The 14,161-nt window shown below is 44.6% G+C and overlaps 1 protein-coding gene and 1 pseudogene across 1 annotated transcript; one reads left to right on the top strand and one right to left on the bottom strand.

Moving 5' to 3' along the window:
- Window positions 1-2,298: 2,298 nt before the first annotated feature.
- Window positions 2,299-10,579, top strand: LOC123729223 (elongation factor G, mitochondrial-like). The gene is given in 19 exon segments (XM_045703498.1): window positions 2,299-2,524; window positions 2,626-2,778; window positions 2,898-3,030; window positions 3,195-3,399; window positions 3,487-3,603; window positions 3,740-3,890; window positions 4,007-4,161; window positions 4,332-4,416; window positions 4,565-4,600; window positions 4,603-4,704; window positions 4,951-5,052; window positions 5,199-5,255; window positions 5,377-5,514; window positions 5,669-5,751; window positions 8,544-8,706; window positions 9,043-9,214; window positions 9,352-9,512; window positions 9,635-9,688; window positions 9,886-10,579. Coding segments are annotated over 19 exon segments (2,268 nt in total). The 5' UTR covers window positions 2,299-2,449; the 3' UTR covers window positions 10,012-10,579.
- LOC123729222 (latexin-like) lies at window positions 5,815-13,289 on the bottom strand (annotated as a pseudogene).
- Between the last annotated feature and the right edge of the window lie 872 nt (window positions 13,290-14,161).

Raw genomic sequence — 14,161 nt, 5'->3', positions numbered from 1 at the left:
TTAGGAGCACCTAACAGTATTTATACTGAACAAAAATATAAACACAACATGCAACAATTTCAAAGATTGTACTGAGTTACATTTCATATAATGAAATTAGTCAATATAAATACATTTGGTAGGCCCTATGGATTTCATGAGGCGTAGCCACAGGTGGGCTTGGGAGGGCATAGGCCTATCCACTTGGGAGCCAAGCCTACCCAATGGGGACCCTGTGCCCAGCTAAACAGAATACGTTTTCCCCCACAAAATAGCTTTATTACAGACATAAATACTCCTAAGCACCTCTCCCCGTCAGACGATCCTGCAGGTAAAGAAGCCAGATGTGGAGGTCCTGGACTGGTGTGGTTACATGTGGTCTGCGGTTGTAAGGCCGGTTAGACGTACTGCCAAATTTTTGTAATGAACATTACAATTTTTGTAATGAACATTAAATTCTCTGGCAACAGCTCTGGTGGACATTCCTGCAGTCAGCATGCACATTCTCTCAAAACTTGAGACATCTGTGGCATTGTGTTGTGTGACAAACACAGGTGCACCTGTGTAATGATCATGCTGTTTAATCAGCTTTTTGACATGCCACACCTGTCAGGTGCATGGATAATCATGCAAAGGGGGAAATGCTCACTTACAGGGATGTAAACACATTTGTGCACACAATTTGTGAGAAATAAGCATTTTGTACATATGGAACATTTCTGGGATCTTTTATTTCAGCTCATGAAACATGGTACCAACACTTCACATGTTGCTTTTATATTTTTGTTCAGTATACAGTACCAGTCAAAAGCTTGGAAACACCTACTCATTCAAGGGTTTTTCTTTATTTTAACAATTTTCTTTATTGTAGAATAATAGTCAAGAAATCAAAACTATGAAATAACACATATGGAATCATGTAGTAACCAAATAATTGGTAAACAAATCTAAATATTTTATATTTCAGATTCTTCAAAGTAGCCACCCCTTGCCTTGATGACAGCGTTGCACAATCCTGGCATTCTCTCAACAAGCTTCATGAGGTGGTCACCTGGAATGCATTTCAATTAACAGGTTGATAAAAGTTAATTTGTGGAATTTATTTCCTTCTTAATGCATTTGAGCCAATCAGTTGTGTTGTGACAAGGTAGGGATGGTATACAGAAGATAGCCCTATTTGGTAAAAGGCCAAGTCCATATTATGGCAAGAACAGCTCCAATAAGCAAAGAGAAACAACAGTCCATAATTACTTTAAGACATGAAGGTGAGTCAATCCGGAAAATTTCAAGAACTTTGAAAGTTTCTTCAAGTGCAGTCGCAAAACCCATCAAGCGCTATGATGAAACTGGCTCTCATGAGGACCGTCACAGGAAAAAGAAGACCCAGAGTTACCTCCGCTGCAGAGGATAAGTTCATTAGAGTTACCAGCCTTAGAAATTGCTGCCCTAAAAATGCTTCAGAGTTCAAGTAACAGACACATCTCAACATCAACTGTTCAGAGGAGACTGTGTGAATCAGGCCTTCATGGTTGAATTGCTGCAAAGAAACCACGACCAAAGAACACCAATAATAAGAAGAGACTTGCTTAGACCGGTGGAAATCTGTTCCTTGGTCTGATGTGTCCAAATTTGAGATTTTTAGTTCCAACTGCTGTGTCTTTGTGAGACACAGAGTAGGTGAACGGATGATCTCCGCACGTGTGGTTCCCACCGTGAAGCATGGAGGAGGAGGTGTGATGGTGTGGGGGTGCTTTGCTGGTGACACCGTCTGTGATTTATTTATAATTTAAGACACTTAACCAGCATGGCTACCACAGCATTTTGCAGCGATACGCACTCCCATCTGGTTTTCGCTTAGTGGGACTATCATTTGTTTTTCAACAGGACAATGACCCAACACACCTCCAGGCTCTGTAAGGGCTATTTGACCAAGAAGGAGAGTGATTGAGTGCTGCATCAGATGACCTGGCCTCCACAATCACCAGACCTCAACCCAATTGAGATGGTTTGGGATGAGATGGACCGCAGAGTGAAGGAAAAGCAGCCAACATGTGCTCAGCATATGTGGGAACTCTTAAGACTGTTGGAAAAGCATTCCAGGTGAAGCTGGTTGAAGGAATGCCCAAAGTGTGCAAAGCTGTCATCAAGGCAAAGGGTGGCTACATTAAAGAATCTAAAATATAACTTTTTTGTTTACTACATTATCCCATGTGTGTAATTTCATAATTTTGATGTCAAAATGGGGGGGAGGGGAACTGGCACGCGTTTTTCGCCTTGCCAATGTGCGTCACTGTTGAGCTTGGCAAAGCGGATTTGTTGATCCGCAAGTTTGACTCTTCAGAGTTGCTGTAGTCCAGGAAGTAATGTTTCACAACGAACTGTCTTGCGGTGCCTTGACGTTCACAGATTGACTGACATCCAGTGGGGGGGTTGTGTAAACGGAGCTTAACCGGTTCTGTCCACCAACAAAATGCGACTTCTAAAAGCAGGACTAACCTTGGGTCAAACACATTTAAGGAAACGGGGAACACTGACATTAAAAAAGGTAAGAAAATAATAACCCAAGATGTTTAGAATAGGACAGATGAGAAGGAATGGAAGTAGAGAGAAACTTAACTGAATGCAGTCTCTTTTTTCATTTTATAGGTGTTGATTAACAGTTGTCGGTCGTGCTCCTCTGGTATCGTTCCCAATGAAAGAATCCGCAACATCGGAATCTCGGCGCACATCGACTCGGGGAAGACCACACTCACCGAGCGCGTCCTCTTCTACACGGGCAGGATAGCAGAGATCCACGAGGTGAGTTAATCATAATCGGGCTCTGATTTATTTAAGTAGTTAGTTGAAGTGTGTGTGTGTGTTTTTTTTAGAGGGAGGCAGACAGACAAAAACGATTGTTTGATCCTCTAACTCTACAGGTAAAGGGAAAAGATGGAGTCGGAGCCACCATGGACTCGATGGAGCTGGAGAGGCAGAGAGGCATCACCATCCAGTCAGCTGCCACATACACCATCTATAAGGATTACAACATCAACATCATCGACACCCCAGGTATGGAGAAAGATTTGTGTTAGTGGCAACACAGATCTTATGACCAGGTTCCCTTTTTGACAGATATACCATAAGTCACAGATCAATGCTAGTGTACCCAACAGCTGTTAGGATGCATTTTTGCTTTGAACTTTAACCCCAGTTTACTGCTCTGTCCTGTTCAGGCCATGTGGACTTCACCATCGAGGTGGAGCGAGCCCTGCGTGTTTTGGACGGGGCGTTCCTGGTCCTATGTGCGGTTGGAGGGGTCCAATGCCAGACCCTGACCGTGAACAGACAAATGAAACGCTACAACGTTCCCTTCCTCACCTTCATCAACAAGCTGGACCGCATGGGAGCCAACCCCAACCGCGCCCTGCAGGCCATGAGGTCAGCAGATATACAGATACTGTGGAGTAGACAGACTAGTCTGGTTTTCCATTAGCTGTGTTCTGACTTCTCTGTTCCCTCTTTCAGGACCAAGCTGAACCATAATGCAGCCTTTGTGAACATCCCCATCGGTCTGGAGGGGAACGTGAAGGGCATCATAGACCTCATAGAGGAGCGCAGCATGTACTTCGAGGGCCCATTCGGGTAAGAGAATGGAGAATATGATCGTGGCAGGGGTTTAGAGATTACTTACATTACTATCTCATATCTGAAATATTTCCGTAGCTGGAAACCCTCTTACTGAAAATAAATAAAATGGCGTCCTCTGTGGTTCCTGCAGACAGAATATCCGGTTGGATGAGATCCCGGCGGAGTTCCGTGTGGAGGCTGCAGACAGCAGACAGGAGCTGGTGGAGTGTGTGGCTGACGCTGACGAGACCCTGGGAGAGATGTTTCTGGAGGAGAGGATCCCCACCGTGCCAGAACTCAAGGTGTGTGTGTGACTGTAAATGATGTCATTTGATTTTACGCCTCAGTCATCTTTTCTGCTATGACCTGTGAACGCTGCCCCCCGGGGCCCTGACCTCTCCCGTCTCTCCTCCCACAGGCAGCCATACGCAGGGCCACAGTGCAGCGCCTCTTCAGCCCCGTGCTGGTGGGAACTGCCCTGAAGAACAAGGGGGTCCAGCCTCTATTGAACGCAGTGCTGGATTATCTTCCCAACCCCACAGAGGTCAATAACTACGCCCTCTTCAACGATGAGTGAGTAATGACCTCTGTGCCTAGACAGTGAACATCTATTCAATATGACACAGCCGTCTTTGAATGAATTGATATGCCAAAATCAAGGCAGAGTATGGGCTCAGGGACAAACTTGAACAATGCCAGTGGCAGATCTCACCACTGTCCTTGTGTTGTTTCCTCTGTGTCAGGGAGTCCAGTGACAGCATTAAGATCCTGATGGATCCAACCAGAGACGCCTCGCAGCCCTTCGTTGGCCTGGCCTTCAAACTGGAGGTGAGCACATCACAGCACACAAACACTGTGTAGCAAACCGTCTTGTCTTCAACAAGTAATCTGGCACATTTACTGTATAAACCTTTTTGTATGATAAACTGTATAGGGATTGTAGACGATCTCCCCCCCCCTCCTGACTCTGTTCTAGGCGGGTCGGTTTGGTCAGCTGACGTACGTGCGTGTGCGTACCAGGGCTGTCTGAAGAAGACTGAGTACATCGTCAACACACGCACAGGCAAGAAGGTCCGTGTGCAGAGGCTAGTGCGTCTCCATGCCGACCAGATGGAGGTGAGAACCAGGAAGTGAATGCAAACCAGAAGTAAACTGACATTCAGTGCTATGAAAAGCACAGGCACTGTGATCGTTTGTTTCTACCACACAGCCCAATGACCCTGATTCCCCAACCTGACTTACCCTAGTGATAACATCTCATGGTTAAACAACTTTTTATCTATACATTTAACTGAAACAATCTTAATTTTGTGTCATAAATTGTGTACCCCCCCCCCACCGCCCTGCCCCCCGGTTGGTCAGGATGTGGAGGAGGTGTATGCAGGGGACATCTGTGCCCTATTTGGGATCGACTGTGCCAGCGGAGACACCTTCACCTCCCGGACCAGCGCCAACCTCTCCATGGTACATGCCTATGGCCATTGTCCAAACTAGATAAACAACCAGTCAGCACTCACTAACGTGTATTTTAAAGATGCAATCGGTTGTGCACTGCCTGTGTGTGCATAACGTCATGACCTTGAGCATCATTCAACACGTTTCCCCCACAGGAGTCCATCCACATACCAGAGGCTGTCATCTCCATGTCTATGAAGCCGTCCAACAAGGTGGGCCCTCTCATATTCTATGTAGTATGAGGAGTCTAAATGACCATACTAAGGCGTGATACTCTTTCAGTAGAGTATATGAGCTTGCATGACCTCATCCCTCCCTCTTCCTGTGGATCAGAATGACACGGATAAGTTCTCTAAAGGCATCAACCGCTTCACCAGAGAAGACCCCACGTTCAGGGTCCACTTTGACACAGAAAGCAAGGAGACTATCATCTCTGGTATGGGAGAGCTGCACCTGGAGATCTACTCACAGGTACTAGTCTAGTAGTCCGCTCTCCGGCGACCTGAAGATCAGTGTCCTAAGTTGTCTTGAAGGATAATCGAATGTATTACTAGTTCCAAACATCTGGAATCTTCAAGGGCATTTCGGTGCAGTAAATCAAGCTGACCTTGCTGTCTTTCTGTAGAGGATGGAGAGAGAGTACAACTGCCCCTGTGTGATGGGAAAGCCCAAGGTAGCCTTCAGGGAGAGCGTGACCAGTGCGGAACCGTAAGTACCACTCGTAACACACGGCAACAATGTCCAAAATGAACCACTCTCAGGAGCATTACATTGTGTACAGTGACGGCTTTATTGGCCCGCTTCACTTCATCAATAGAGTATATTAACAAAAAGTTGAAACGCATTGTTATAGCTTACCAAGAGTCTTACAAGCTGTAAAAGCAGTGCATTCGCATAGCATGTAAGGCCACTGACGTGTGCCCTCTCCTCTCTGAAGCAGTAGTGGTGAAGGTAAAACATAATTACTAAAGCCAAGAGTGTGAAGTGTAAAGCTCAGCTTTTCAAAGCAGGTAGAAAGTGGCTTTACCCTTCATTCAAGTCCTAAGAAAGAGATGTGCTGTACTCTTCCCTGCAGTACTTGAGTAAGGCTCTGGAGTGTTTTTCCGTGCATCTCAGTTGGTGGTGCTTGGAGGAGCCTCACAGTGGTGGCACTTTGGCTGCAGCTCAGTCTGCAGGACTTGAACTCCCTGTTCTGGGGGCCAGGTGACTAGTAGCTTCCAGTGGATGATCTCCTGCGCGTAACCACACACACACACAACAACAATGCACCTTTTATAATAACAAACATGACGTGTGAGTTATGTTAAGACCGGTGGCAGAATGTTTTCGTTACCTGGGAAATCATTTCATGCAGCAGGACATGGTAGTTGAACCTTAGCTGGTCCTTCTCAGTCTCCTGTTGAGGGACAGACAGAACCAGGGACCAAGTGTGTGAGAAGGACAGATGGGAAGGGACGGGTGGGGAGTTAAGTGTCAATTTGGAATTTGGGCAGATATCTCCATGGTTACACTAAGGTTCTTAAGTTATTGTCCGACTACATCAGACGCATGCCTGATCATACCACGCCTGGATAGGCGTTTAACGTATCAGCTAACCATATATGATCTAGCAATCCGATGCCCGACTGCACAATCGATGACGTAGCACGCAACCATTGGTTGATGCAACGCCACCGACCTCTTGGCTGCTCACCAGCTGTGTGAAGTTGGCGACCTGAGCCATGTTGTAAAGCGTGCTCTCATTGGACTCCCTCAGCATGATGAAACTGGAGGCCACGCCCCCCAGTTGCCAGAAGGGCTTCATGCTGGGCTCCATGTGACCGTAGCTGTCTGTCAAAGAAACCACAAACATCACAGTCAGAAAAGAGATGGGAGGGGGTCAGCTGTGTGTGTGGCTCTATATCTACCTGGTATATTGCTTCCTGACGCTAGGTTATTGCTGGCTCTGTGTTGCTTGTAGAAGGCCTCTTCCTGAGCAGTGGTGTTGCTTTGACACAGTCCCTCACAGGAGGCCTGGACCTAGGGAGCACTCTGCCCCTCTCACCCGGGAAAGAGGAGCTCCGCAGAGCACTGTCCCGAAACCTTTTTATAGGGAGAGGAAAGGGTGAGGTAGTTGAGGAGAAAGTGAGAATATGAAAGGAATGATGTTAGGGGAAGATACGGGAGAGGGGGAAAAAAAGTTGATCTAACACAGGTGTTTATCACCATGGCAGTGTAGACAAGGTTACTCAACCCACCGTGTATTTATTCACATGGCTGTTCTGTGCTACAGTGAGTCACTGAGAATGTGAATAGGATCTTACGTTACTGATCATGTCCTGCATGGTAAGCTCCAGTTATACTTCCTCCCCTTGTCTGCCACATCCTGACAGCCAGGGAGAGAGAGAGCAGGAATGAACCACTTCAGACAAAATGTAAGCAAACAGAACTATGTTCCATAAAGCCGTGGGGCAGCAGGTAGCCTAGCGGTTAGAGCGTTGGACTAGCAACCGAAAGGTTAGAAGATCGAATCTCCGAGCTGACAAGGTAAAAATCTGTCATTCTGCCCCTGAACAAGGCAGTTAACCCACTCTTCCTAGGCCGTCATTGAAAATAAGAACATGTTCTTAACTGACTTCCCTAGTTAAAAATGTTAAAAAAATAAATAAAAAAGCCCCCACTGTATGCGGTATTGAGAATTGACTTATCCGCACAGACCTCCCATATCCATCCCCTTCAAGGATCCTTCCTTGCCTTGTAATATTAACTGCCCCTTGCCCAAAACACTCCCCAAAGTATGCTGATCCTCCTTCTCCACTCCTACCTCTGCGCTGCCGCTGTTTACTGTGCTGAGAAAGATCCATCTGTAGGGTGAGCCATAGCGGGTGTTCAGGTAGTGTTGGACCACCGTAGCTGCCCGGCGGGCAGGGTAGTGACTCGGGTTCAGCACGCCAGTCGTCATCACTTCTTCCACCACCTCGCTTTCCTCCTAATCCACACCGGAGAGAAGGGGAATGAGAGCAAAGAGGGTGGTGAGGACAGGTAGGGAGTGTCAGTCTGCCACAATGGGACTTTGACCTCTGTGTGTGCTGGTGCAGGAAGTAGTGTCCTGCCCTAGTTCTAGATAAGGAGAAAGAGGGAGAATACAGAGAAATATAGTGAGTAAGGGGAGGGTAGAAGTGTCAGAGAGGAAGAAAGTGCCTGGAAAGGCTAACTCCCTGCCCGTTGAGGTTGTTGCGGTTAGACAGCTGGAGAAACAGCCACATGCAGGGGGAGAACTTCCTGCTTCCTCCCAAGACAATAATTCAGTTAGTACCGCCCTTCTTTAAAAGAGACAGGCCACACATTTCCCTTCTCCTCACTAACATAAAAGCATGGCAAATGACCATACAGCTACTTTGTTTGTCTATGTTAATGTGAGTTGATCGTTTTGGCAACTATGGCAGTTCTTTACCTACCAATGCTTTAATGAAAATCCTCTAAATTAGTTACTGATTTTGGCTATGTGCTTGTCTCTGCAGGTTTGACTTTACCCATAAGAAGCAGTCTGGTGGTTCTGGGCAGTACGGTAAAGTGATAGGATTTCTTGAACCTCTGGACCAAGAAAACTACACAAAAGTGGAGTTTGAAGACCAGACTGTTGGAACCAACATCCCCAAACAGTTTGTGCCGGTTGTTGAGAAGGTGTGTAATTAGGATTGAAAAAAATCCTGTAGCTTTTTCAGATAGAAATTCTAGTAGACCTCTAATCTCATACCCCAAGAGTGGGCAAACTTCTTGATTTGAGGGCCACGTCGGGATTGAAAATTTCAAGAGGGCCACAGATATTTTTATTTTGACCGATTTTAGTTTGTCAATCAATTTGTGGGCTACAAAAAGGGCATTCATTTTAATATATAGGTCTATTATAATTTCTATTTTCTTTACTCAAACCTCCCGTGGGCCGGATTGAATGGGCCCGCGGGCCGTAGTTTGCCCACCACTGTCACTCTTTCTCCATCACATCCCTCCCTCCTGCAGGGATTCAGAGAGGCCTGTGAGAAAGGCCCTCTGACTGGTCACAAGATCTCAGGCGTCAAGTTCCTATTGGAAGACGGAGCGCATCACATGGTGGACTCGAATGAGATCTCCTTCATCCGTGCAGGGGAGTCCAAACTGAACTACACTCTCTACACGCTCTTAAACAAGGTGGGTGTAAACTAACCAGAATACACCCCCCATTGTTCTCGCATATTTTTCCCTCTGTATACCTTTTCCGTGCTTCTCAGCTTTTTGACAAACCTACTGAATGTCTCCTCTCTCCTTCCATCCATGTCCCCCTCTTGGTAGCCATGGAGAAGGCCAACGCTGCCGTGCTGGAGCCAATCATGTCAGTAGAAATTGTGGCGCCCGATGAGTTCCAAGGGACAGTCATCGCCGGGGTCAACCGTCACCATGGCGTTATCAGTGGGCAGGATGGGGCAGAGGGCTACTTTACGCTGTATGCTGATGTGAGTGCAGCTCTGTCCTACTCACACTTCCTATGCCCTTTTCTTTCTGCAAAGACAGGATAGCTTAAACGTCTGTCCAGTCACTGTGTATTTGATGGTCAATCGCCATTTCCTCTCCCCAGATTCCACTGAATGACATGTTTGGTTACGCCACAGAGCTCCGGTCCTGTACAGAGGTAAGGCACTGGCTGCTCTAGTCGGATGTCAAGACGTCAATTAGTCATAAAATTGTCTAGGATATCAAGCCATGCATTTTTCAGTGATATTGAATTGAGTTTGTATTTGCTCATTTTTTTCAGTTAATTTATTTGGACTAAAGTTATTGCTCAGTCTATGATCCTTTCTGGAGAACTGATGTGTGTGTTGTGTCCAGGGGAAAGGAGAGTACACCATGGAGTATAGCAGATACCAGCCATGTCTGCCCAGCACTCAGGAGGAGCTCATCAACAAATACCTGGAGTCAACGGGACAGCTGCCTGCCAAGAAGGGGAAGAACTGAGGATGGACAACACACACCATCAATGAATTGTAAACACATTACAGAGCGGTTGAATGGAGATGAAGGTTGGGACTAATAACAATAACTAATGTAAAACATACGGTGTGCATAAAACGTATATAGGTTAAGAACTTCTGTGAAAGAGCATAGTTTGAAAGATATGGCAAATAAAAATCTAACCGGATGTACATCAGAAATAGATGGGAGAGGTTGAGGAAGGACAGGAGTAAAAACAAACAAAATAGAACTATTGTAAAATAGACTGTCCATAAAATGTATATAGTATGTAGAAGCTGGAAGTAGAAGCCTAAGTGTTGTTTACTCCAATTAGGGTAGGGGTGGTAGGGTTAGAAAGTAATGAAGGAAACTAATGTTTAAGATATCTATGTACCAGTCAAAAGTTGACACCTACTCATTCAAGTTTTTTTTCTGCTATATTGTAGAATAATAGTGAAGACATCAAAACTATGAAATGGCACATGTGGAATCATGTATTAACCAAAAAGTGTTAATTTTATATTTGAGATTCTTCAAAGTAGCCACCCTTTGCCTTGATGACAGCTTTGCACACGCTTGGCATTCTCTCAACCAGCTTCACCTGGAATGCTTTTCCAACAGTCTTGAAGGAGTTCCCACAAATGCTGAGCACTTGTTGGCAGCTTTTCATTCACTCTGCGATCCAACTCATCCCAAACCATCTCAATTGGGTTGAGGTCGGGTGATTGGAGGCCAGGTCATCTGATGCAGCAGTCCATCATGCCACTTCTTGGTCAAATAGCCCTTACAGAGCCTGGAGGTGTGTTGGGTCATTGTCCTGTTGAAAAACAAATGATAGTCCCACTAAGCGCAAACCAGATGGGATGTCGTGTTGCTGCAGAATGTTGTGGTAGCCATGCTGGTTAAGTGTGCCTTGAATGCTACATAAATCAGACGGTGTCAGCAGCAAAGCACCATCTCCCCACCTCCTCCATGCTTCACGGTGGTAACCACACATGCGGTGATCATCCGTTCACCTACTCTGTGTCACAAAGACATGGCGGTTGGAACCAAAAATCACAAATTTGGACTCATCAGACCAAAGGACAGATTTCCACTGGTCTAATGTTCATTGCTCATGTTTCTTGGCCCAAGCAAGTGTCTTCTTATTGGTGTCCTTTAGTAGTGGTTTCTTTGCAGCAATTCAACCATGAAGGCCTGAATCACGCAGTCTCCTCTGAACAGTTGATGTTGAGATGTATCTGTTACTTGAACTCTGAAGCATTTATTTAGGCTAATGGTTTTTTCGACTGCACTTCAAGAAACTTTCAAAGTTCTTGAAATGTTCCATATTGACTGACCTTCATGTCTTAAAGTAATGGACTGTCATTTCTCTTTGCTTATTTGAGCTGTTGTTGCCATAATATGGACTTGGTCTTTTACCAAATAGGGCCATCTTCTGTATACCACCCTACCTTGTCACAACACAACTGATTGGCTCAAATGCATTAAGGAAAGAAATTCCACAAATTAACAAGGCACACCTGTTAATTTAAATGCATTCCAGGTGACTACCTCATGAAGCTGGTTGAGAGAATGCCAAGGGTGGGCAAAGCTGTCATCAAGGCCAAGGGTGGCTACTTTGAAGAATCTGATATAAAATACATTTGTTTAAAACTTTTTTGGGTTACTACATGATTCCATATGTGTTATTTCGTAGTTTGTCTTCACTATTATTCTACAATGTAGAAAATAGTAAAAGTAAAGAAAAACCCTTGAATGAGTAGGTCTGTCCATACTTTTGACTGGTATGTATGTTTGTGTGTATGTATAAAAAAAAATATGGGGGATTGGAAATGATGCAGACAATTACATTGATGAAAGCTACAATTTATCTGCCGTATTAAAGCTGATCTACTCCCTTAAAAAAATAACATTACAGTACTGAAATGGAATGCTTGTTCTTAACTTGCCTAGTTAAATAAACGTGAAATTAAAATAAGGTTTGTGTATTATATCTTATGTGCATTCAAAATGCTACAAATGATCAGATGACCAAGTGAATTCCCTTGATTCACCCCCTTGTTTTCCCCCCATACTGTCCTAAAGTATTATGACTATTTCCATTCAGCCTTTGCTCTCCAGCAAACAGCCTTGTCCCACAGCCTAGGAGTTTTTATGAAGACTTGAGGCAAGCTCAAAGTTTGGACTTCAACTCGGGCATGTATATTAACTGGTTTTGTACTATGTACAGCATATGTTGTAATGATGATTAAATAAGATTGACCTAATACTACCATTTCACCAGGGTGTCATTGTTCCTTCATTTACTTAGATGGTTATGTGGTTGATGTGTTCATTTTAGGTTGCCTGAATTTGATCTAATCTGGATTCGACAGGAAAGCACAACTCGGGTTGTGAAATACTAACCAATCTGCCTCACAGCAAGAAGCTGGAAAAAGTTAAGTCAAATCAGTATTTTCAAGCAAAACAAACTGGAGACTTTCTCCATGTTTATGTAGGCCTATACAGCAAGTCTCCCGAGTCTATGCTGATGTGCCTCCTCTTGGAATAGAGGATTCTAGGGGTTTGTAGCTCACTCACCTCTGTGGTGGTCTGTGTGTCCTCTCCCAGAGGAACACTGTTTGGGTGTTGATCGAACCCCACTGTTGGTCCTGACCCACTTCTGACAGTCACGGTCGGGTTCCCGTGGACCACGGTCAGAACAACCAGAAGGATAAGCAGCGTCCAGCCCATACTCCACACTAAGATCTGAGAACAGAAAACGAATGCCAAAGAGGACTGTGGAGTCCTAAGGAATGCAAGCTGAGTGTAAATGGGTATCCATTTCAGGGTTATGAGTGAGAGGAACCAGACAGTCCAGCTCAGCTGCCTGTTCGGTTTTCTTTGTCTTTATCTAAACAAACTGCTCTTCTGGTCTCATGTAGGCCGTAACACTGAGTAGAACAGTCCTCCAGACTGCTCTACTTTAAAAGGAGTGCAGTCAAACATTCCACACTATTAGGTCTCAATAACACTAAAATTGTGAAAATGTTAATGACTTTTTAATCCGAAAGCTTTTTAAAGAAAAGGGGCCACATTTATTAATATTGCATAGAAACCGTTGTACAACACTACTTAAACTGATTGTATAATGTTCGTACGCATAGAAAAAGTGTGCTTTATCGAACAATTGTATGAGCGTCACAAGCACGCCAGTAGGAGATAACCCAGGGGGGACACGACCCCCCCATCCTGGGAAAAATGATTTGTCCCCCCCAATATATCACTGAAACATAACTATGTAATTGAAATAATATTAATAATACGCAATGAAAGCAATTGTGCTGATTATAGACACTTAATAGCGCGTTAAGTTTCAAAAGATTGCGACCCCCCCCACCCTTTGCCTCACAATGGTTTGATCCACTGCCAGTTCCTTAGTTGGCAAGGTAACAGAGGGGTCGTATCCACTGTCTGAAAGGCACTCAATGAACGTAACTGACGTGAGGTTAATCCAGTCAATCGCGCACACACACTAGCTGAATATGCAGAGCTAGCGCGCAAATATTAACTATTAAGCTAGCTAGTACCTATTCCATTTATGTGGCCTCGTCAAAGATGGAATCTTTGCTATCGTCAATTTATTCCAAGATCAGCATGCAGATGATGTAAGTTAGTGCTTCAAAGACCCTGTGATAAGGTTAGCGATAAACTGGAGTCCAAACTGAACTACACTCTCTTCTACCATTGTCTTAAATATATTTAATGGTCTCGTTGCAAAAGCTAAATTGTCGCAAGGGAACTTTTATTTATTTTATTTCACCTTTATTTAACCCAGGTAGCAAAGATTATAGCAAACACCACTGAAACGGAATTGGTGCTCGCTAGCTTTGCAAATTCAGCTATTGTTGGAAGCCAGCCAATATGAAACAAACTATTAAAATTACAAAAGGTTGCAGCATATGTTGTGTAAATGGTGAACTCATACAGCTGTCAACTCTTGTCATTTTAATCCGTTTCACATTTGCTAGCTACCTTTTAGATCGAAGGCCAAATAGAATGATAAAAGATAAGATGATAGAAGCCCATCTCCTACTGTAAATAACCTACACACTGTGTGTGTGTGTGTAGCCAGCCAGCCAGGTAGAAAAATAAAACACGGACATCAGAG

Source organism: Salmo salar, chromosome ssa20, assembly GCF_905237065.1.
Source record: "Salmo salar chromosome ssa20, Ssal_v3.1, whole genome shotgun sequence".
In the NCBI taxonomy this organism is placed as follows: Eukaryota; Metazoa; Chordata; class Actinopteri; order Salmoniformes; family Salmonidae; genus Salmo; species Salmo salar.
Note: the sequence above shows the minus strand (reverse complement) of the source record. Positions and strands in the feature narration are given on the sequence as shown.